Genomic DNA, 22,697 nt, shown 5'->3' with positions numbered 1-22,697 from the left:
CTGAAATGACTTCAGTACCCTATAATCCATAGTGCTCAAATGGACGAACAAAAAATGTTACTTCAACAAATTGCCTATCTTCAAAATTGAAGGCGCCAACACAATTTGAAAATTTGAATTTGAAGCATTCCAAATTTAGAAATGCTGAATCAAGGTTGCCCCTTCAACTTTGAAGATGGGCAATCTGTCATAATAATATTTTTTATTCGTCTACTCGGGTACTATGGGTTATATGGGCATCATTTGAATGATTCAAACGTTTCCTTATTTTTGATGATTTTTTTCGAAATTAGTAAATTTCGATTTTTTGCGAAGCACGTGGCTCCTTCAATTCACAAGATAGGCAACCAGTCATAATAACGTTCTTTGTTCGTCTCCTCGAGGAGACGAGGACTATCCACAGTTAAATTTTGGCAGACGATTCTCGAAACACCCTGTATTATACAAAATAAACTCATATAGTCTATTTCCGGAATTTTCAAAATAAGTTCACCAAAAATCAAAACAATTTCGGCAGCTTAAAATTTAGTTCTGACGTTCTGACTTCTGAGGTCAGGGTGAGGTGACGTGACACATACTTTTTTAGTTTTCAGTGAACCAAATTTCAACTAAACAGAACAGAATGGACCAGTCGTAGTCGTACGTAAAGGTTCCCTTGTGAGAGAGATGAGAGGAGAAGAAAATGAAAATATGAATGATTATTAATTTTCTTACTCCTTTCAGTTTCACTTTCACTTCACCAGCTTTGGTTACACACACCTGCAAGTTGAAAATTCCCCTGCTTATGAATAAAAATCATAAAAAAATCATTGAATTTTGTTATAAAAAATAAAAATTATTTTTTTTTAGTGAAAAATTAAAATTTACTACGCAGTGACAAATCACTGAGGTTGGCAACGCTGCTGAAACACTCGCTTATCACTAAACGTGTTTGCATCGCCGGTTATTAACCGCATTTACTGATAAGACGATAACATTAAATACATAGATAGTTTCGTTGAAATTAAACTGAACCATAATTAATTAATAAGTATAGGTATTCTCACAAAACTGCTGAACGTATTTATTTACGCGCTTCAATCGTAACAAATCACTCCTCGATAACTTGCGTATTTCTTCAAAATTTACTAATAAATTCAAAAGAAATACCTACTGTGTGGGTGTGGTATCATGTCTCAAGTAAAATTTGTCAGTGATCCCGATAAAGCGGTTTATGACTCGTTTTGTGGATTCCATAAATTATTTCCAGCCTATACCGTAGATGCAGAAAGAAGAATAGTTGTTTCAAATAAAGTGAGATAATCTTGCATCTTTTCATCCTTCTGTATTTATGTTACTACCTAGCTACTTCATAGTTCATAAATTTCATAATATTCATAATATAGCATCAAAAACTTTGCAGATTGTGAAAGATAAAGTATGCATTGTCAGCGGAGGTGGATCCGGTCACGAGCCGAACAGTGCAGGTATGCAAGTGCACACAACGATTGAAAATCTGCACTCTGGAGTAATTTCTGATCATCTGTACTTTCAGGATATGTTGGTCAAGGAATGCTTTCAGCAGCTGTCGGTGGCTTAATTTTTGCATCTCCACCCAGCAGTACGATTTTTGCTGCTATACGTACACTGGCAGAGCAGAACAATAGTAAAATTATTCACGTTGCATCTTCACTCTCTTCACACATTCAGCTCTAAAAATACATTTAAATGCATTGCAGACGCTGGAGTACTCGTGTTGCTAATGAATTACACCGGCGATGTTTTAAATTTCGGTTTAGCTATCGAAGAAGCTAAGACTCTTGGCATCAAAGTGAATATTCTTTATGGAACTTATTTTATATTTTACTACAAATTGACTATCTACGACTATACATATTTATACAGGTGGAAAGTGTAGCTATGGAAGACGATTGTTCAATTCCGAGGAATGAAGTTCAAGGAGCTGGTCGTCGTGGTATGACTGGAACCGTTGTAGCTATGAAGGTGCATATAATTCGAATATTCATCTTTTTGAATTACTTCACTACCTAGGCTACGTAATTGCAATATTGTATTGTCAAATTGTTGTATCTCGACAGATCATTGGACATTTGGCCAGAGCAGGAAAAAATTTATCCGAATTAGTTCAAGAATTTAACACATTGAAAGAAAATGTTGCTTCATTCGGTTGCGCAGTTTCTCCTTGTACTGTACCTGGCGTAGGCCCATTATTCAAGTTAGGCTCTGACGAAGTTGAAATTGGTATAGGAATCCACGGTGAAGCTGGAGTTCAACGAATTCAGGTACCTTTTTTTTTTTTACTTATTGTTAGCCCCAAAAACGTTTGGTAAAATAATCCTATCTATCTTACAGAGACCACCCATCGATGATTTACTCGAAATAATTTTGAAAAGGATATTGGAAGACTTGAAATTACAGTCAGATTCGAGAGTATGCGTATTTTTAAATAATGCAGGCGCTACTTCTCAATTAGAACTGAGCATAATAATTGGAAAAATTCATAGCCATTTAAGTACGTAAATTGCTAATACCGTGCATTCTTTTTTTCTCGCTCTTCTATATTTATTTTAATCCATCGCACAATTTTAGCTAATAAGAATATCACCGTTGAACGCATGTATTGCGGAGATTTTATTACTTCTTTGGATATGGCTGGCTTTCAAATTTGTATTTTGAATTTAACGCAGCATCCTGCATGGTTGGAATGTCTGGATTCCAGCACAGATGCCCCAGCGTGGCCTGGAACTGATTTAAATGTACCATCGGAAACGCCTCAAAATTCGATTTCCATTAGTGACGAGGAACATCACGGATTCGATAAAGTACATTACTGATAATTTTTTTATTTCAATTTTACAATGCATTGAAATGCTATATACGTTATATGTACAATGTAATGTACTATTAGACAGGTCCAAAATTCACTCAAGAACAAATCAAATTGTTTGAAAAATGCTTGAATGCCATTGCCAGTGCATTGATCAAAGAAGAATCCCGTATAAATGAATTGGATACATTGTCAGGAGATGGTGATGCTGGATCTACGCTTAAAAGATTTGCAGATGGTAAGGTTATTAGTATTGCTTTTTAGTCCGGTTTCCCTTAGATCAAAGAAAAAATAAGGCTCATATGGTCTATCACGATTTTGGGATGGGGATGGGGATGGGACCACTCATAAAATCCTTCTTCGAATCACAGAAGTCCATTTTCATCAACTTTTTTGTATGCCTGATAGTAATTTTTGCATTGTTTCAAAATTTTTTGGACGAATTATGAGCCGGCCCAGAGGAAGAAATGGTTGTAAAGTCTTCTCTCCAAGAAAAGTTTTGAATTATGAATTTTTTTTAACAATAGTGTAAGTTGAATCAATATTTAGAATTCCAAATAAGGAAAAAGTCTGATAAAATATTTAGAGTCATTTTTGAAAGTTTGATGAAGGTATCATTTTAGTACCTAATGACTGATTCATTGTCTTTCTTTCAATGCCAGACATATACCTAATGTTGAAAAATCAATATAATATTATTTGTTTTTCAAGTTCCAAGTTTTTGAAAATCTGACATGTCTAAAAATCTACAGGTTTTTTCACCGTTTTCAAGAGTCAAGGTCATTGAACAGTTATAGTTTAACCTCTCAAGGCCATCTGCCTTCCTGTCTGCCCTCTTAAGGTTACTCACCCGAATGTCTAGCCATTCAAGGTTGTCTGTCTAGTGTCTATCTATCCTCATGAGGTCATTGACCCGTCTGACTGGCTTTCTAAGGTCGTTTATCTCCTGTCTGTCCTCCTAAAGTCAATGATCCGTCTGTCTGGCTCCTCTGAATATTAAGGCCATTGATCCGTATGTCTGGCTTTTAAGGTCATTGGCCTACATATCATTTCATAGTCGTCTGGCCTATTCAGATCCTTATTGGTCTGTCTGGTCACTCAAGGTCGTCTGTCTCACTATCTGTTCACTTAAGAGTCAATTGGCCCGTCTATCCGGCTTCCCAAAGTCGTCCTATCTCCTCCTGTCTGGCCTCTTGATGTCATTGACCTACATGTCTATCATCTCATAGTCGTCTGTCCGCCTGTCTGACCTATTCAATTCAGATACTTGATCGGTCTGTCTGGTCACTCAAGGTCGTCTATCTGCATATCTGTCGACTTAAGAGGTCATCGACTCGTCCATCCAGCTTCCCAAACTCAAAGTCGTCCTCTGTCCTGTCTGGCTTCTTGAGTTCATTGACCTACATGTCTATCATCTCATAGTCATCTGTCCGCCTGTCTGACCTATTCAGATACTTGATTGGTCTGTCTGGTCACTCAAGGTCATCTTTCTGCATATCTGTCCACTTAAGAGGTCATTGACTCATCTATCCAGCTTTCCAAAGTCGTCCTCTGTCCTGTCTGGCCTCTTGAGGTCATTGACCGACATGTCTATCATCTCATAGTCGTCTGTCTGCCTATATGTCCACTTTAGAGGTCATTGACCCGTCTATCCGGCTTCCCAAAGTCGTCCTCTGTCCTCCTGTCTGGCCTTTCAAGGTCATTGGCCCACTTTGTGGCCTCTCAGGGTCGTCTACATGACCATCTGACTTTTTAAGGTCATCAATCCGTTTGTTCGGCTTCTCAAGATCGTCTATCTATCCTCTAAAGGTCATTAGTCCGTTTGTCTGGCTTTTCAAGATCGTCTGTCTGTCCTCTTGAGGTCATTGGCCCGTTTGTCTGGCTTCTCAAGATCGTCTGTCTGTCCTCTTGAGTTCATTGGACCATTTGTCTAGCTTCTCAAGGTCGTCTGTTTGCCTGTCCATTGAGCAGAAAAGCTCTACCTTTTATTAGAATTGTTAAAATCTTGCCTTTTGCCTAAAATTGCCAACATTTCTCACTTTTATAATATTACCTACATTTATCAAAAATTGTCAAAAAGTGTTCTTTTATTTATTATCTACCAAAAAGTTGAGAAATAAGTAGTCTCAGTATCCTAAAAAAAAATTGAAAAAAATCATCATTTTTTGCCAGTAATTGCCAAAAGTTCTGCTTTTCACTAAAACTGTTGAAATCTCAATCGAGTTTCACAATAAAATTTTATCTATTGGAATGTTTATTCATTTATTGTTTCAAAATAAATTTTTGTTTACATTTTCAACTGAAATTTTCTGTATTTATTTTTTTGTGATTTTTTTTCTATGTTAGAATGGTTTGATTGATGCTCAAGTCTTGTAACTTTTTTTGGTTAGTTTTTGGCGACTTTTTTAGCTGTTTTTGGTTTCTGAAGTTACTTTTTTTGAATAAAATTGAGTACCTACAAGCCTGCCAAATTGAGCTGGAAGGTAGAAATGTGACATGTACAAAAGCAATTTAAAACGGCCAACTTCCAAGATAGGAGCCATCGAACTGCCGTGAGGGAACCTTCCGATCAACACGAAGACCAATCAAACCGGTTTATGGGAAACCCCGGCTAAATTATTTTCATTTTTGAACTGATTGATATTGCCAACAGCATAATTATCAAATGGTCGTATCGTATTTCAGCTCTACAGAAACAGCTTCCAAAACTGAATTTGGAATATCCAGCAGCTAGTCTTTATCAAATGTCCAAACTGTGCCAAAATGAAATGGGCGGTTCATCCGGAGGAATATACGGTATTTTTTTGACCTCAGCTGCTAAATCTGTAGCTTCGTCATCTTCTCTCGATGTATCAGCAGCGTGGAAATCAGCCATTGAAACCGTATCACTTTACAGTAAGGCTAAAATTGGAGATAGAACCATGGTAAATTCACATTACCTACCTAATCTATCAAATTAGGTATTAATGCATCATTTTACACGCACGTATGTTTCCTTATTTTTGATAGGTATCAGTGAAATTTATACCTTATCTGCCATATAATTTTGATGAAGTAAATTATCTACGTAATTATCTGAAAAATCATAATAATTTGCAGATGGATGTTATCATACCTTGCTACGAAGAATTTAATTCGCAAATAAAACAAAATAAAGATTTGAAATCCGTTATGGAACAAGTTGTTAAAATTGCCAAAGCAAAATGTGAAGAAACTCGTCACATGAAACCGAGGTAGGCATAAGTAATTAAAAACCCATTTAAATCAATCGATTTATTCGTCGGCTTCGTTGATGAATTTATTTTGCAGACTTGGCCGAGCTAGTTATGTGCCTTCAGAATATATTAAAGACGTAGATCCGGGTGCATACGGTGTAATGTTATGGTTAGAAGTAATTTTAAACGTTATCAAGTCGTAACCGGGCGTACGAGTACACGTTACACGTTACCAAAACAATTTTCTCAATACGTCATCAATTAACGAAAAATTATGTATCATTCAACTTATACGCGGGACGCGGGTTTATAAGTACTACGCATACAGTCGAACAGCTGGGTTGTGTTCGTGTATATTTAATCACACTGGTACACACATGTAATTGATGAATGTTTTCAAATAAAACGCATTATTTTTTCGGTTTTTCTTTGAAATTCGATTTCGAGCGTTTTTTGTTGTTTTTCTTTTCTATAATAATTATTACAATTTTTGGTTAGCGTTTACATGAATACATATACAAGGTTTACGTGTAGGTATAGGTATCTATTATAGGTACCCTGTTATCTCATTGAAAAACTAAATCTAAGGTCAGTGTGATAAATTTTTTATCTTACTACTATTAACGTAATCGGGTTCACTTTTTAATTATCGCGATGTTCCATATAACCTTTACGTTCAATTAACTTTTGCCTTAGGTATTACTAGTTTGACAAAATGAAAATACTGCAGAATAAGTTTGACGATAATCGTGTGATCATGTCTCAGATGAAATTCATTAGCGATGCTGACCGAGCTGTGGAGGACGCTTTGGTCGGATTGAAGTGCGCTTACCCTGCATTATACGTTGATAAGAAAAATCGCATCGTGTTGTCTAATCAGGTAAAAAATGAAAATAATTCTTTAAAAAAAGTGTTCGAAATAGTTTCAAAATTTCGCGTTTGATTTTAGATTTCGAAAAATCGTGTTGCTCTGTTATCTGGTGGAGGATCCGGTCATGAGCCTTTTTCCATTGGTTTGTGTAACAATTTACTAAAAATTAGCATTCGTAGTACCCACGAAGTAGAATTTTTTCAAAATAATTTTTGATGAGCAGGGTTTGTTGGAGATGGGATGTTATCCGGAGCTGTTGCTGGGCTCGTATTCGCATCTCCGCCAACGAGAACGATTTCAGCTGCAATTCGTGCGCTGGCTGAACAGAATGGAAGTAAGTTTTTTTTTCGTGTCAATATTTGTGATTTTTTTTTTTTTTTGTATTAATTCGCTTATTTTTATATGTATCAACAAATCAACCATTGATTGCTTTGAGTGAATTAAAGTTGATACCTGCACAATTTTGAAGAGTTATCCTTCAATTCGAGTGTTTCAAAAATATTTGTTTCATTTCTTTAGATTCCGGAGTATTGGTGATCGTGATGAATTACACTGGAGATATTTTAAATTTTGGATTAGCGTTGGAAAGTGCGAGATCAGAAAATATAGATGTGAGTACCCTACTCGTTTTAAGAAATCACACTTAATCAAGTATTTACAAGCATTTTGTGGCAATTGTTTTGTGCATTGTATAATTTAATTTATAATATCGGAAAATTTTGTAGGCCGAAATGGTAGTAATCAGCGAAGACTGTTCGAGAATAAATGAAGAAGTTCAAGGCGCAGGTCGCAGAGGATTGTGCGGAAATTGCTTCATTTTCAAGGTGAACTTCTATATTATTATCTATTTTACAGAATTTCCATCGACGTGACGGCGTAAAGCTGATAATATCGTACTTGTTATTTATAGTTGACCATTAAATCTGATCCAATCCACGAAACAGCTGATTAGGTAGTCAGCTGTTCACTTCATCAGATGGAAATTTTATTTCACAATTCTGGGCGAAACCCTGGCTGGCGAAAATTTTGCCTTGAATGGATAATTCGTGTCTATATGGTCTTCCCCCCCCCCCTCTAAAAAATGACAAAACTAACGAACAATGATAGAATGTTTGAATTTTGGACATTCGCCAATCTGATTACTGATTAAATTAGTTTACATAAAATTTCAATCAAATCCAAGGCCTTCGAGAAGGAAAACGGCCCCTCAACAAACGACCAAATGTTATTTGCCTCCTTCCTTCCAAAAAATAAAATGAACTCGCGAAGAAGCTATTACATTAATTACTGGAGTTTTTCAATAAATTTTGAATATTGAACATCTACACGATTGACATTTTCATTTTATTATTTCTGATCCACCAGGAAATCGAAATCCATTCTTTGCTTCCCTCCTCTCTCCCCCCCCCCTAATTTAAAAAAGACTGGAATAAAATTTTAAAATATATTTCCATAAACTATTGAGAATGGTTCTATTTGTCGGAATCATAATTTTTTTTCAAGTACCTACCTAATCATCTATCTATCCAAAATGTAAAAAAATTCAAATATTTTAAAATAAAATCAATAAAATTATTTTATGCGGCGTTAAAAAAAAATCAAACTCCAAAATTTAACATATTGCATTTTGCATAAAAAATGAAATTTTATTTTTTCCAAAAAAATAAAATAATGTTGAGAGAAAAAGCTCTTAGAAACGTGGGAAAAAATGAAAAATACCTTCGACCCCTCACCCCTCCTTTCCTCACCCAAAAAAAAATAAAAATAAAAAAAACTAAATGATGATGTTTTGTTAAAATTTACAAAATAAACACAAAGCCACATCAAAGTATACTTTTAGGTGTCTGCTTGGAAACTAAAAAACTAGAAAAAAACTTGAAAATTAATTTATTTGGACATTTTTTGGAGTCGAAAAAGGACTTGGACACTTATATAGGAACAAACATTAATAGAAAATTACATAGAAAATATTTTTGAAAGTGTATATTAGTGTAATATCTCTTCTCGCTTCTCTCTCCACAATTATGACAATATGTATTCAAGATATCATACACGAGTATTCCCAATGTTTTAAAAAATTATAACCTACATATTTAAAATTTTAAAGAGATATTTGTTAAAAAAAAAAAAAAAAAAAAAAAAAAAAAAAAACTTTCTCGGAAGGAATGTGTTTGAATCATGGATCGATATGTTTTTCATTTTGAATGAAAAAGACAGCTGAATATTTCATTTCAAAAAGTTCCTCGAATCGAATTTATATCTTTATGAAATTAATTTATAGATATTGAAACACTTAAAATTAAGACAACTCTCAAATCTCAATGAAAAAAATTCAACCTTTTTTTAATGAAACGTATTCATGATAAGCACGTTAAAATTTATTTTAAAAATTTCAATTTCTTTACCTTCGCAGGAGGAGTATCCCACTCACCAGAAAATTTTTTATATCGGACAAAAAAAATCGAAATTTATCTAAAATTGTTCCTCTAGGCCAAATTTTGAGTACCGAATTTCAGTTTTTGATTTTTAATAAATTCAAAAACACAAATTTAGCTAATTTTTTATTTTAAAAAATCTGAAATTTGATCAAATTAAGCTAAAACGATGATTTCTGGCTTAGAATATATTTTCAAACACTCGAATTGATTGTTGGTGGTAGCATGGGTTGTTCTGGAGCTTTCGAAGAATTTTCAATTTTCCAGTCATGAAAATTAAACAATTAAAACGATGACTTTAAAGTTCAAATCAATAGAAATGATTTTTGAAAATTTGTTTCTCGATCTGTTTTTTTTTCAATATTTTACTGAACTGGAAAATATAAAAATCTGTCTGCTAAAGGCTTCAAAATAAGGGATTTTTTAAAATAATTTTTCGCTATTTTGAAAAAAATTTCCTGTACATATTGTGAAGGATTTTCAGAAAATTTCTTCAAATTTCAATTTCTCAATACCAGTTTAAAAAATTCGTTCGTCTTCCCCTAGGAGAAATTTTGGCTACATCAAAAATGACCCAACTTTGAAGATCCCTGACGAAAGCAAGGTGGCTAAAATTTTTTCTGGTTTGGCCAAGACTCCCACTCAAAGCAAAGCAAAATTCTTCACCAAGTTTCTTCAAAATCCAGGATTAATAAGCTTCATCTACGTAGCTCATTTCGGTCATTCAAGGGCTCCAAAATTCCCCCTCCACTCATTTAGCTCTGCCCCCGAATTATTTCTATGCCCTGGTCAGAATTTCATTCGTCGTAACTGAAATAGCCTCGAATGAGTGATTGACCCTGAAATATATGTACATATTTGCTGACATGCAGATTTTCTGTATTATTATTATAATTTATTTATTTTTTTTTTTTTATAAATTCTAGATCGCTGGCAATATGGCGAAATGTGGAATTAAATTATCCTACATTGCTGCGGAATGCCGTCAAATCAATGATTTCATGAGTACTTTAGGAGCAACTGTATCTTCATGTACTGTACCGGGTGTCGGATCCTTATTTAGTTTAGGACCAGATGAAGTCGAGATAGGTTTAGGCGTTCATGGAGAAATAGGAACATGCCGAAGAAAAGTAAGTAACGGTTTCATTCATCGAGCATTTTACAAAATTATTATTCAGTCAAATCTGCGTAATTATTCTTAACGAGTTTATTTTTCATTTTATTTTTCGCTTCAGCTATGCACAATTGATGAACTTGTGAACCTGATGGTATCAAAAATAGCGCAATCGTTACATTTGGCAGCTGGTTCAAACGTATGTGTAGTCATAAATAATTTGGGCTCGATTTCGCATTTGGAACTAGGAATAATTTGCAACAAAGTTTACAACTGTCTGAGTAAGCAATTCTTTTTCTAAAAATAACATGAAAACTCAATTTCAAACACTCGAGAAAGTAAAAAACTAATTATCGACTGTTTCCAGCTGAATCGCAAATCACTACGTGTCGTTTATACAGCGGCTCTTTTATGACCTCCTTGGATATGGCCGGATTTCAAATCAGTGTATTAAATATAACCGAACATCCCGAATGGTTAGAGCATTTAGATTCGAACACGAGTGCCCCTGGTTGGCCAAGTACTTGCATAAGCATTCCAATTCCCATGAATGAAAATCGAATCGCGATTAAAAACAACAATTTAGAGCTTAACAAGGTATCTACTACTAAAACCTGTAGTCACTATATATTTTTTTCAGAAATCTATATTAACTCGGAAAATGATGAATCTCTATTTAGGTACACCGAGTATAGGTACTTAGATTCTTCTACTTGATAAATTAAGCGAAGCGAACAGTTGCCGCGGTCAAGCCTACGAAATGTAACTAGGTACATACATACCTAATGTAATCCTGTGTTGTTTAAATTAGACCATATGTTAACAGATTGGGCCAAAGTTATCGGCCAATGAAGCTTCTCTGTTTGAAAAATGCTTGTGTTCTATCGCAAATGTTTTTATTCAAAAAGAAGAATTTTTGAATAAATTGGATACGTTTTCCGGAGAAGGAGATATTGGTTCAGCTTTACGACGTTTTTCCGAATGTATGGTTATTATTATTAATGTATACCTATTTTTAAAATTCCATCTGCGATGTGACACTTAAACCGTTCGAATGAAATTAATAATAGGTATACTGCAAAATATGCCGAAATTGGATTTGGAATACCCAGCTGTATGTTTTTTCCATATGTCGAGACTGATGCAAAACATCGGAGGGCAGTCGTGTACTTTGTATAGTATATTACTGGCATCGGCAACCAGATATTTAGCATCCACATCCAAAATGGACTGGTTGAAAATGTGGAAAAGTTCTCTAGATTCGCTCGTGTGCTATAGTAAAGCTAAAATCGGCGATCGAACAATGGTATACTGAATTGATTTCGCAAAGCTTTACGGTTTAGCTCGTTTTAATTAACAATAATTATTACTATTTTATTTTTTTTTTTAGGTTGATGTATTGGTACCGGTTTATGATACATTTTGCAACAACATAACTAATAAAAAAGAAGTTTTAACCGCATTCGAGGAAGCAGTTAATGTAGGAAAAATTAATTGTGAGAAAACACGATTTATGAAAGCAAGGTTTGTAATTTTTTGTTTTCGATTTCAACGATTATCATCTAATTTTACATTAATAATATTATGTTGATCTTTTTCAGAGCTTCTACATCTTCTGCTGAAAATGAAGAAGAGTCCGATGAAGTTGAGTGCGGTGCGTTTGCCACAACACTGTGGTTGGAAGCGATTCACAGAACCATACACAATTATTTTTTCGAATAAGAATATTTTTTATTTATCGAACTGTTTTTTTTTAAGTTAATGCTTAAGTTAAATAATTTTTTTTTATAATTTTTTTCCGAATGTGTGATTTAGATGTAGCCGTTTGTGCAATAAAATGTCTGTGATGTTTGTTAAAATATTTCGTCTTGAATTCATGCAATTTTCGTAATTATTTTATTTCGACAGAATTTGTTTCAAGATAAATTATAATTTATATCAGACGTGGCCTGGACTGGGTAGGTTGGGGGAGGGGGCTGCGAGCAATTTGAAATTCCTGGAGAAATTTGAAAACTTGCTGGAGGCTCTGATTCAATTACAAGGGGTTTTGGGATCTATGCTCTTTTGATCTAGCTTGATTTTGTCGAATCGGAGACTGGAGATTGCCACTTTGAAAGATTTCCTTGAGAAGTTGTAAACGATCTTTTTTTTCTGAATTTTGTTTTTTATAGCCTAATGTTTTGGTTCGAGTTGGTGAAGGAATTAACCATCAAGGAAAAATTTTAAATTTCATTTCATACACCGAATTACACCTTAAATTGGTAATTGAATGGTAATTGACCATTTGCATTCAGGCCCAACACTTCACCATTAAAGCTAAAAAAAAAAAAAAATACAAAGCGATTTCCTCTCTCCTCTTTTCCAGCAGTCCCTGTCCATCGCGCTCGCGATTGTAATTTGTAGTTTGTTTGTGTATCACAAAGTATTTCATCCAAGAGAATTGAAGATAAAAAGTTGAGAATTTGGAAACTTCTGGTATGTTTCTACGTTTTATTTCATTATTTTCTTATAAATTCGTTACTAGTACGTAACTGTAAGTCTGAAGTAATTGCAAATGAATTAGGCATAATTCTAGATTTTAATATGAAACCGGTTGCCCAATGTTATCAATGTTTGTACATTTACATATTGACGGGTATTTTTCATTTTTTTCAGATTCATTCCACATAATATTGAATGTAAGAAGTGTGTTCTATCGTCGATTCAATGATGAAGAAAATTAATTATTTTTAAATTCCTACCATCAGACACTGTTAAAATTTGAAGAAAAAAAAACATTGAAAACGAGACTGATCGAAGAGTGTTACAGAGTATATATTTCTTGCCAGATATATCACTGGAGTAAGTAAATATTAGTCAGAATTCGATTTGATTACGATATTTGACATCCTATTTCAAAATAATCGTCATTCGTCACAGTTTCTATCTATTATTTCCTCACCGTTTTCCTCTATCTCTTTCTCCAGGAATATTTACAAACACAAACGATGTCGAATGGAAGACCTTTTAGTACAAACATATTAGGCCCAGTTCACAATGTAAGGCTAACGTTTTTAGAATTTTTGAAATATTTGCAAGAAATTCATTTATGAGACTTCGAGTTTTGTTCGTTATTATTTCAGAAAGAAAAATTGATAAACAACCGAAGATTGCTAAAACTGTAACTGAAAAAATCGACTGATTTTGGACAGAAATTGAAATCTAAATTGAAAAAAAGTAAAAAAAAAAACTATCGATTTTATAAAAAGAAGTTTTTCTCCAAAAATTTCATTAAATTAATTTTAAAATTAGTCACTAAATACCACCAGAAAGTGATCTAATGTCAATGAGATTGAAATTCAACAAAATTGAGCAAGAATTGTATGAAACATCGTTGAAACTTCTTCTAAACGCGAGTATAAACTTTGAAAAAATAAACCGAAAATTGTCAAAAATTATCAAAATTTTATAGAATTTGCCTAATGATTCAAAAATCACCGAAAATCACTTTTTAAAAAAAGTTAGATTTTAGAAATAGAAAAATTGAAAAAATATAGTCAGAATCGTACGAAAAATACTTGACAGTTGATCAAAGTGAAAACATGGAATTGATGAAATTTCAATGGAGGGACCGAAAAAAGTGCCAAAATCAGCAAAAATTACCTACCATAAACAAAAGAAATTTCTCCAAAATTAAGTATAATGTAAGCAGAATTGCATAAAACTTTGATAAAATAAATTGAAAACATGAATAAAGCATTAAAATGATTGAAAATTACAAAAAAAAAATAATAAAACAAAAAATAATGCAATTTCAGTGAAATTCAACAAAACGCAGCAAAATTTGCATAAAAACATCATTGAAATTTCTCCCAACACAAGTGAGAAAGTTAATACCAAAAAATTATGAAATTGCAGTAAAATTTGCCCAAAATATTCGAAAACTCAAAATAATCGTACATATTAATTGAAATCTTGAAATTGAAAACTGTTATTTTGTGCTTATTTCCTCAGCCAGAATCAAAAAAAAAAAAAAAAAAATTGAAAATCTGAAGCCTAAAACCTAAAGTCAAATCCAGTGGATAACTGCAGAAACCTCAACTAAAAAACTACAACTACCTGCGAAATTACGAAAAAATGTACAAAATTTAATTCAAAGGCATCAAAAAGCACGATACTCCAAAAAGTTTGCCCACTTTCTCTGCTCTAGTAGGAGCAGCAACGTGTGTTCTCATTATTTTAGAATAAAATCAATTTTGAAAGATCCAAGTTTGAATTTTCTGAAATATAAAATATGTCAGTTCAAAACCACTTTTCTTCATCCATTACGTGTAATGAAAGTAATACGTGTGATTTCGTTAGAAGAGGGTATGAAATTCAAAAATTAACGTTTTAAGGGTAGGGAGGAGGTAACAAAATTTTTACCATCCCAACTCAATATTTCGTTTATCAAATTTTTCAAATTTGTTTCAACTTTTAAGTGTTTTTAATGAAAAATTATTATCATATTTTTTCAACGTATTTGCTGAGGCGTGCTGAGGGGGGGGGGTGAATCTCATCCTCTAGACAGAAAAACGTTGAAAAAAAGTTGGGTGAGCTGGGAATTTGGGAAAAGTTGGGAAGAAGTTATGTGAGTTAAAAGTTGGAGGGTACAAAAATTTAATTCTCCCATAAAAAATAATGTAGTTTTACTTCTGAAGAATTGTGAACTTTCGAAATCTTGTGCCCTCGCTTCGTTTGAGTCTTTATTCATATTTTCAAAAATAATAAAATACCAACGGGTACTTAATTTCCTGAAAAATTTGAAAATTTGATACTTTCTGCATAAAAAATGTTGTTGTTTCACAATTTGAATTATCAATTTTTCACAGAACAAAATAAACATCTCCAAGAAAGGAAAAATAATCAACTCCAGAAATTCCAGAATCATGATCAACAAATTAATTTTAAAAAAAATTATAATTTTTTATTCGACCTTTTGATTCCAACTTCCGCATTTTAAAAATTTGTTCGAACCAAATCTGACCAACTATGTACTTACTAGGGAATGGTCAGAAAATGTTGGTTGCCGTTTGGACCGAGCGGTTGCCTACATGTAGCATATGAAGGGGCTACCTACACGGTATATTCACTTTTTCTGAAACGAGCCTTGTTTTAAACATTCAGGGTTGCCAATGTTGAAAATTTAAATTTTTTTCAATTTCGAAAATTTCAAATTTTTTCAAAACTTATTAGCGATTTGGATAGAGGACATCAAGACGATCAAAAAATGTTATTCATACTTTTTGCCTAACTCTAGAACTGAAGGGGCTTCGTAAATTTGAAAAAATGTACTGTCGTTCATTTAATTTCTTATGGTAAAATAATTTTTTTCAAATTTACGAAGCCCCTTCAGTTCTAGAGTCGGGCAAAAAGTATGAATAACATTTTTTGATCGTCTTGATGTCCTCTATCCAAATCGCTAATAAGTTTTAAAAAAATTTGAAATTTTCGAAATTGAAAAAAATTTAAATTTTAACATTGGCAACCCTGAATTTTCAAAACAAGGCTCGTTTCAGAAAAAGTGAATATACCGTGTAGGTAGCCCCTTCATATGCTACATGTAGGCAACCGCTCGGTCCAAACGGCAACCAACACTTCTGACCATTCCCTAGTTAGTTGAAAAAATCTTGGTGAGGGAGAAGAGGATTATGGTAGGGGGAGGAGGAATTCTAGGGGAAAAATTTGCGAAAATCTAGCGGAAAAAGTTGGGAAAATTGTAGTCTCCCCCGCCTCCTCAAAACATAGCTTTGTCTCGCCTCCACGTAATTTTTCTGAAAAAAAAAAACAAAAAAAACAAAAAAACAAATGCAAATTACTTTACCTACCTAAAATTATTTTAAAAAACGAAACGAGGCGTAACATATTGAAGAATTTTCTGTTTAGAATATCAAGAGAAGTGTACATGTACATACTTTTATCATAGGTACCTACCTAGCATTTCCTTTTCCACACATCACACATGCGATCAGCCAACATGCCTGAATTCGCCTGTTACGTGGACGTTTTCATTCATTTTTCAAATTTGAAATACATACCTTTATATTTTCATATTTTTGAAGGTTACAATTCTCTATGTACATTGCTGTTTTTAGTGTTGGGGGGCGTTGTGTCCGCTCACCTCGGCTTCGCCTCGGTTGCGCGGGTCGCTTTGTTGTTCATACTATGTCTGTTAACTTCCCTCGGCCTTCGGCCTCGGTGAGTACAATTTTTTTATAAACAACCTCAAGTGCTACATACACGGTAAATGTCCAGCCTCCGTCTGAACTCACCAAGGGGAGTAATGTCGATCGAGTGAAATATAAATTATGAACGGCTCGGCTTCGCCTCGCCTAATTCGGCATACAATTCGAAAAATAATATTAATAAATTTATTCATTGTTTGAAAGCAAAAAAAAATAATTTAATTACATTTTCTATAAAAATTCAACTCGTAAAAATAAGAATCGCGAAAAAAAATTTTGAAAAAATTTGTGCCCGACGCGGGAATTGAACCCACACCTTCTGCACTCAAATTCCATTACCTTATCCATGCAGCTACCGGTACTGCTGACCGAATTGCGTTTTTCAACGCTTTACATGTTGACAAACAAGGTCGAAAACTACCCCCCCACGCGCGCGCACGTATAGGCGTACTATAGACACTGGACCTGCGTATAAGACAACCAACTGCAGGCCGAGGGGAACGGAAATGGTAAAGAAAACTTGTGTAACGCCAATTTATCCCGCTGGGTGCTCTTTGCAGCGTTGTAGTCAATTTTGCAGGCAACAGGGAAAAGGGAGGGTTGTGTAGTTTGCGAGGAACTTCTGACTGCGCGCGCAGCCAGGAGTTCCTCGCGGACTACACAACCCTCCCTTTTCCCTGTTGCCTGCAAAATCGACTACAACGCTGCAAAGAGCACCCAGCAGGATAAATTGGCGTTACACAGGATATTTTGCCAAGATGGCTGCCAGTTGGTTGTCTTATACGCAGGTCCAGTGTCTATAAGGCGTACGCAAAAAACGAGCATGTTGGCTGATCGCATGTGTGAACTGTTTATATGCACCTACCTACTTACTTTGTAAACGTTTTTTCAAAAAAAAAAAAAAAAAAAAAAAAAAAAGACTAACAACGCAACGGTGGAAAAAAAGTTCAGATAAGAATATGTTGAAAATTTTCTGAAGATGTTTGTATTTTACCATTGGCTGAAGACTATTTTTATTTTTTACACAATATTTTTCACCAGTCAGGTGGAAAACAGAATACTTTTTTTCAGAATTCCACAAAAAATGAAATAAATTGAAAATTTAAAGTCTGATTAAAGTATACGTACAAACAGCACATTTTGATAAAAAGCAGGACAACTTCAGGACTATGTAGGACGCAAATAAGCAAAAATCAGGACTAGCAGGATAAGCAGAATTGTTTACAATCAGCTTTCAAGTAGGATATTTTTTCGGAATTGAAACAATTTTACTTCTGTACTTCCAACTTCTTTCTCCTATTTTTCCATTCTTCTATAAGGATTTATTCCAGGGGCAAATGATTAGTCTGATCAGATCTGTGATCTGTTCTAATCTGCTCGAGATCTGATCTATTCGAGTCTGTTTACGTTTATTCGGATCTGGTCAATCCAATCAGCCCCCCCCCCCCCATTGAATCTTATCAGATCTGATCATATCGAATCCGATTTAAGCATGGTGCGATTGGATCTGGAAAATGTTCGGATCTGATCAGATTCAATCATTTTCCACTGAGATAAGTGATACCTACCTACTTACGAACTATAGTGTTAGAAGTTATATAAAAAACATATTTTTATTTTCCTCGATATTATACTCGTACCTATCTTTCTAACCTCTACGTTCATTTTCAGGTAGAACGAATACAATGCTCCCTCGATCAATTTGAACCGTAACATGCCTCAAAATAATTACGAAATGAGTTACAATCCGCAGTTCCGCAAAGAAGACCGTAAGCTAACCCGCGAGGCAATGGAACGATACCTACGCGAACGAAAAGACATGGTAATCGTAATACTACACGCCAAAGTCGCTCAAAAATCATACGGTAACGAAAAACGATTTTTCTGCCCACCACCCTGCATTTATCTCAACGGAGAAGGTTGGCGAATGCGCCGAGAACAACTGAACAGAGACACCGATCCCGAACACCCGACCCAATTATGCGGTTTTATAGGTATCGGTAATTCTGATCAGGATATGCAACAGCTAGATCTAAACAACGATAAACAATACTGCGCTGCCAAAACTCTATACATATCTGACTCGGATAAACGCAAGCATTTCATGCTATCGGTGAAACTATTCTACAGCAATGGCCACAGCGTTGGATTTTTCAACAGTAAACGAATGAAAGTCATCTCGAAACCGTCCAAAAAGAAACAATCGTTGAAAAACGCCGATCTTTGTATCGCCAGTGGTACCAGAGTCGCGTTATTCAACAGATTACGCTCCCAAACAGTCAGCACGAGGTACTTGCACGTGGAAAATGGTAATTTCCACGCCAGCTCTACTCAATGGGGAGCGTTCACGATGTACCTATTAGACGAAGACGACAGCGAAAGCGAAGATTTCACCGTACGAGACGGATACATACATTACGGCAGCACCGTCAGATTAGTCTGCGGTGTGACTGGTAAAATGTTACCTAGATTAATTATACGAAAAGTAGACAAACAAACGGCCCTATTGGCCGCCGACGATCCGGTATCGCAACTGCATAAATGCGCATTTTACATGAAAGATACCGAACGAACGTACTTATGTTTATCGCAAGAACGTATTATTCCTTTCCAAGCATCTCCCAGTCCGTTAGATCCGAATAAAGAAATGATCAACGATGGAGCATGCTGGACGATAATTAGCACCGATAAAGCTGAGTATCAGTTTTACGAAGGTATGGGTCCGGTCGAGTCACCAGTTACACCGGTACCTATAGTGAATAATTTGAACCTAAACGGCGGAGGTGAAATGGCCATGTTGGAACTATCTGGCGAAAATTTCAGCCCTTATTTGAAAGTATGGTTCGGCGAAGTCGAATCGGAAACTATTTACCAGTGTTTGGAAAGCATGCTGTGTGTTGTTCCAGATATATCGTTGTTTAGGGGTAATCGAATGTGGAGTAGACATCCTACCCAGGTTCCTATTTCGCTGGTGAGAGATGACGGTATCATCTACGCTACCGGATTATCTTTCACTTACACTCCGGAAACCATTCCTAAAATGCTACATCCCATGGCTGAAAATATCAGGCCTAGTAATTCAGATCGTATCAATGACCTTATGCATTGGCCACAAAGTAGCGGTTTATAGCAGCTTTTTTGTGTCTCGAGGTCGTGAAAACTGCGTTTTATTATTATGGATTCATGTTCATACATATTGGTTCTGTGATTATTAAATTAATAGATATATCTATAATTATGGGAACAGCTAACAAGGTCTTAATGGAGCTTAATTTTACGATGTTTTTGTGTTTTGTTAAAAGACATTTTTTTATGCATTTGTATCGAGTACCTGTATTTAAACATTCTTAAACAATTCTGGTGATTTTCTTAAAAAGCATTTTTTTTTTTTTTTAATTTTAGGTTATTTTTCTATTGAACTACTCATAAAATGTTAAATTTGTGTGTCATTTTTAATATGAGACTGCATGTATTGTAAATTTGAGTAAAAATGTTTTTTTTTTCTTTTAAATTAATTGACACATGGTACCCAATTTCGATGATATTTTATCATTTTTTTTCTCGTTCGCTCTACTAATTCATCTTGGCATTTTTACATATTTTCGATATAACTTTTTATAGCATTCTACCAATTTTCGTCATTTCCGATGATTTTTCGATAAATTTTAGCAATATAATTCATTTTTTCTCAGTTTGGAGCCATCTTCGTGTCAATTTTATTAATTTCAAAACATGTACTAAATTATGATAATTGTAAATACTTTTTTTTTGCATTGGTATAAAAGTTGTGATAAAACACACAAACAGTAGAAAAAAAAAAACAGAAAAAATGTTGTAAAAAAAAGCTAAATTTTCAACAAAAAAAATGTAATTTTGACAAAATACGACAAAATTTACATGAAAAATAATGAGATTTTCGTGGAATGCGTGGACTTGAAAACGCTTTTTAAAAAACTCAAAAATCATTAAAATCAAAAAAAATCAGTAAAATTTGCTATAAATGCAAAAAAGTGATGAAGTTTTAATAAAATTGAAAAGAAAATAAAGTAAGAAATTGAAATTGCACTTAACTTTTTCAAAACGCAAAAGAAGCAATAAAATTGGGGGAAAATGCATAAATTAATATGATTGAAAATACTAAAAACGCGACTGAAGCACCAAAAATGATATAATTTTATAAAATTGATATGAAAAAAATGTTGAAAACATGTTCATTAAACTCATTTTTAAAACTGTAAATAAGACACAAAAGTTGATAAAAGGTCAGAAAAATTGGCAAAAAATTGCATAAAAAATGTTTACCTAAACATATTAAACTGATATACAAATATCGGAAAAATCGCGCCAAATTTCGAGGAAAAAATGGTTTACATTGCTATAAAGCTAAAGAAAATTAACAAAAACAAAAAGTCGTGAAATTTTGTTAAAATTTGACAATATTGAACAAAAATTGAATTATACCTACACTGTAAAAATTATTCGGATGAATGAATTTATGGTTCTGAACAATCACATTGGAATTCGAATTTAAAAATTTGTTTTCCCCTCAAATTTCAGAATGAAACACGAAATTCTCCACATTTTTTCACTTTTGCTCTCTGCACAAATAATTAAGTAGTTCGTCAAAAATTTCCTAATATCATCGTGACGTAGGTAAGTATTAATAAAGTAACTACTATCTCTGGATTAAATTTTTGTAGATTGACTAAAATAATGAAAATGTTGTGTTCAAATATTTTCCTTTGTGAGTCCTAAATAAAAGGAAGGATTAATTCATGTTGTCTAAAAAAATCTTCAAACTAAAAAGAAGTACCTTAAAACTAGCACCAGGCACCAGAAGGACATTTTCAAAATAAAATCCCAATATTGATTAAAGCAATAAAAAATTTTTTTTAAAACAGAAACGAGAAGTTTTCAAAAAAAAAATATTGATTTCATTGACTTGATGTTTTTTCAACTTTGAGGGCTTCATACAGACAGGGGTCCAAAATAGTTTGAAAGACCGGGAGAGGTTCTTTTTTTGAAAAGAGAAGAATTTAGAAGAATTCTGACCAAAAAAAGGGAAACTTTTGGATACTTAATAATTTTTTCAACCAGGATGCTTCCTTAATTTCAAGTTGCAGAACTAAAATTTTCATTTTTTTTTTTTAAATCAAAACTACCTAGCTATTTTGAATGATGCGAGCAAAAAAAAAACAAAATAAATGTTCACAAGACGTGTAAAATTCAGTTTTCGACTCATATCAATATTTTGGATACCCCTTAAAAAGTTGAAAAATGAAAAGTTAGATGATGTTTTTTTTTTTTTTTTTTTTGAAAATTCATGACAGGTACCTTATTGCTAGAAGGAGGAAGGAATGTAATGAGTAGTTCTTCAATTTTCACGAATAATAAAAAAATATAAAATATGAAATTGAAAGTTACATACTTTTTCGGTTTTTCTTATCATTAAATATCTTGGTTAAAATTCATTACTCACCTGGAACAAAAAAAAACAAAATTCATTCATTACCTACTTGATTGCAAATAAAATTACAAAATACACAATCATTTTTGAAAGGATCAAGCAAAAAGTCAACTCAGAGAGTTGAACTCGAAAAAAAACAAAACAATCATTCTTCTGGCGTAAAAAATATACCTAACAAAAAAATGTTTACATATCCAAAATAAAACAACGCATAAAAAATTGAAAAAACTGTTTCAAAAAATTTGCAAACATGAAAAAAAAATGTCTCAAAAAATAATCTATACTGATATTTTTGAATTTTGTTTCAATACCTTTCAGAAAACATTGAAACATTTTTTTTAAAAAATGAGAAACGTGAAAAAATAATTTTTTAAACGAGACTTTATAATTTATAATGAATTAAATTTTATAATTTTCTTTTCTTCGTTCTTTTATGATCTAATTACCTATCCTGATTTGAAAATTGATGGCAATGTTGGTTTTGGATTTGTTATTGTTACTCACGAGGGAACTCATTGACTCGAAAAAAGAAAAAAACTCAGATAAGTCGAGAGAGGACTTCAAA

The 22,697-nt window shown here is 33.6% G+C and overlaps 3 protein-coding genes across 4 annotated transcripts; all 3 read left to right on the top strand.

Annotated features, from left to right (window-relative positions):
* Window positions 1–962: 962 nt before the first annotated feature.
* Window positions 963–6,482, top strand: LOC135842083 (PTS-dependent dihydroxyacetone kinase 1, dihydroxyacetone-binding subunit DhaK-like). Its single transcript, XM_065359424.1, has 12 exons — window positions 963–1,293; window positions 1,403–1,466; window positions 1,535–1,645; window positions 1,719–1,810; window positions 1,885–1,983; window positions 2,079–2,282; window positions 2,353–2,512; window positions 2,590–2,822; window positions 2,909–3,065; window positions 5,513–5,751; window positions 5,927–6,060; window positions 6,137–6,482. Exons 1-12 carry the CDS (start codon window positions 1,171–1,173, stop codon window positions 6,243–6,245), a joined length of 1,725 nt encoding a protein of 574 aa, XP_065215496.1. The 5' UTR covers window positions 963–1,170; the 3' UTR covers window positions 6,246–6,482.
* On the top strand, window positions 6,481–12,323 carry LOC135842082 (PTS-dependent dihydroxyacetone kinase 1, dihydroxyacetone-binding subunit DhaK-like). The gene is made up of 13 exons (XM_065359423.1): window positions 6,481–6,630; window positions 6,739–6,922; window positions 6,992–7,055; window positions 7,137–7,247; window positions 7,433–7,524; window positions 7,639–7,737; window positions 10,275–10,478; window positions 10,584–10,743; window positions 10,830–11,059; window positions 11,289–11,445; window positions 11,533–11,768; window positions 11,853–11,986; window positions 12,064–12,323. Exons 2-13 carry the CDS (start codon window positions 6,758–6,760, stop codon window positions 12,182–12,184), a joined length of 1,773 nt encoding a protein of 590 aa, XP_065215495.1. The 5' UTR covers window positions 6,481–6,630; window positions 6,739–6,757; the 3' UTR covers window positions 12,185–12,323.
* Window positions 12,324–12,782: 459 nt separating this feature from the next.
* Window positions 12,783–22,298, top strand: LOC135842084 (suppressor of hairless protein-like). Of its 2 annotated transcripts, XM_065359426.1 has the most exons (4): window positions 12,783–12,937; window positions 13,118–13,303; window positions 16,576–16,678; window positions 18,337–22,298. In XM_065359426.1, exon 4 carries the CDS (start codon window positions 18,380–18,382, stop codon window positions 19,793–19,795), a length of 1,416 nt encoding a protein of 471 aa, XP_065215498.1. In that variant the 5' UTR covers window positions 12,783–12,937; window positions 13,118–13,303; window positions 16,576–16,678; window positions 18,337–18,379; the 3' UTR covers window positions 19,796–22,298. The 2 variants fall into 2 exon arrangements, with proteins under 2 accessions (XP_065215498.1, XP_065215497.1); XM_065359425.1 differs by lacking the exon at window positions 16,576–16,678 and having other exon boundaries at window positions 18,337–22,297.
* The last annotated feature ends 399 nt before the right edge of the window (window positions 22,299–22,697 follow it).

Source organism: Planococcus citri, chromosome 3, assembly GCF_950023065.1.
Source record: "Planococcus citri chromosome 3, ihPlaCitr1.1, whole genome shotgun sequence".
Lineage (NCBI taxonomy): Eukaryota > Metazoa > Arthropoda > Insecta > Hemiptera > Pseudococcidae > Planococcus > Planococcus citri.
The sequence above is the reverse complement of the archived record's forward strand: the minus strand, read 5'-3'. Positions and strand labels throughout refer to the sequence as shown.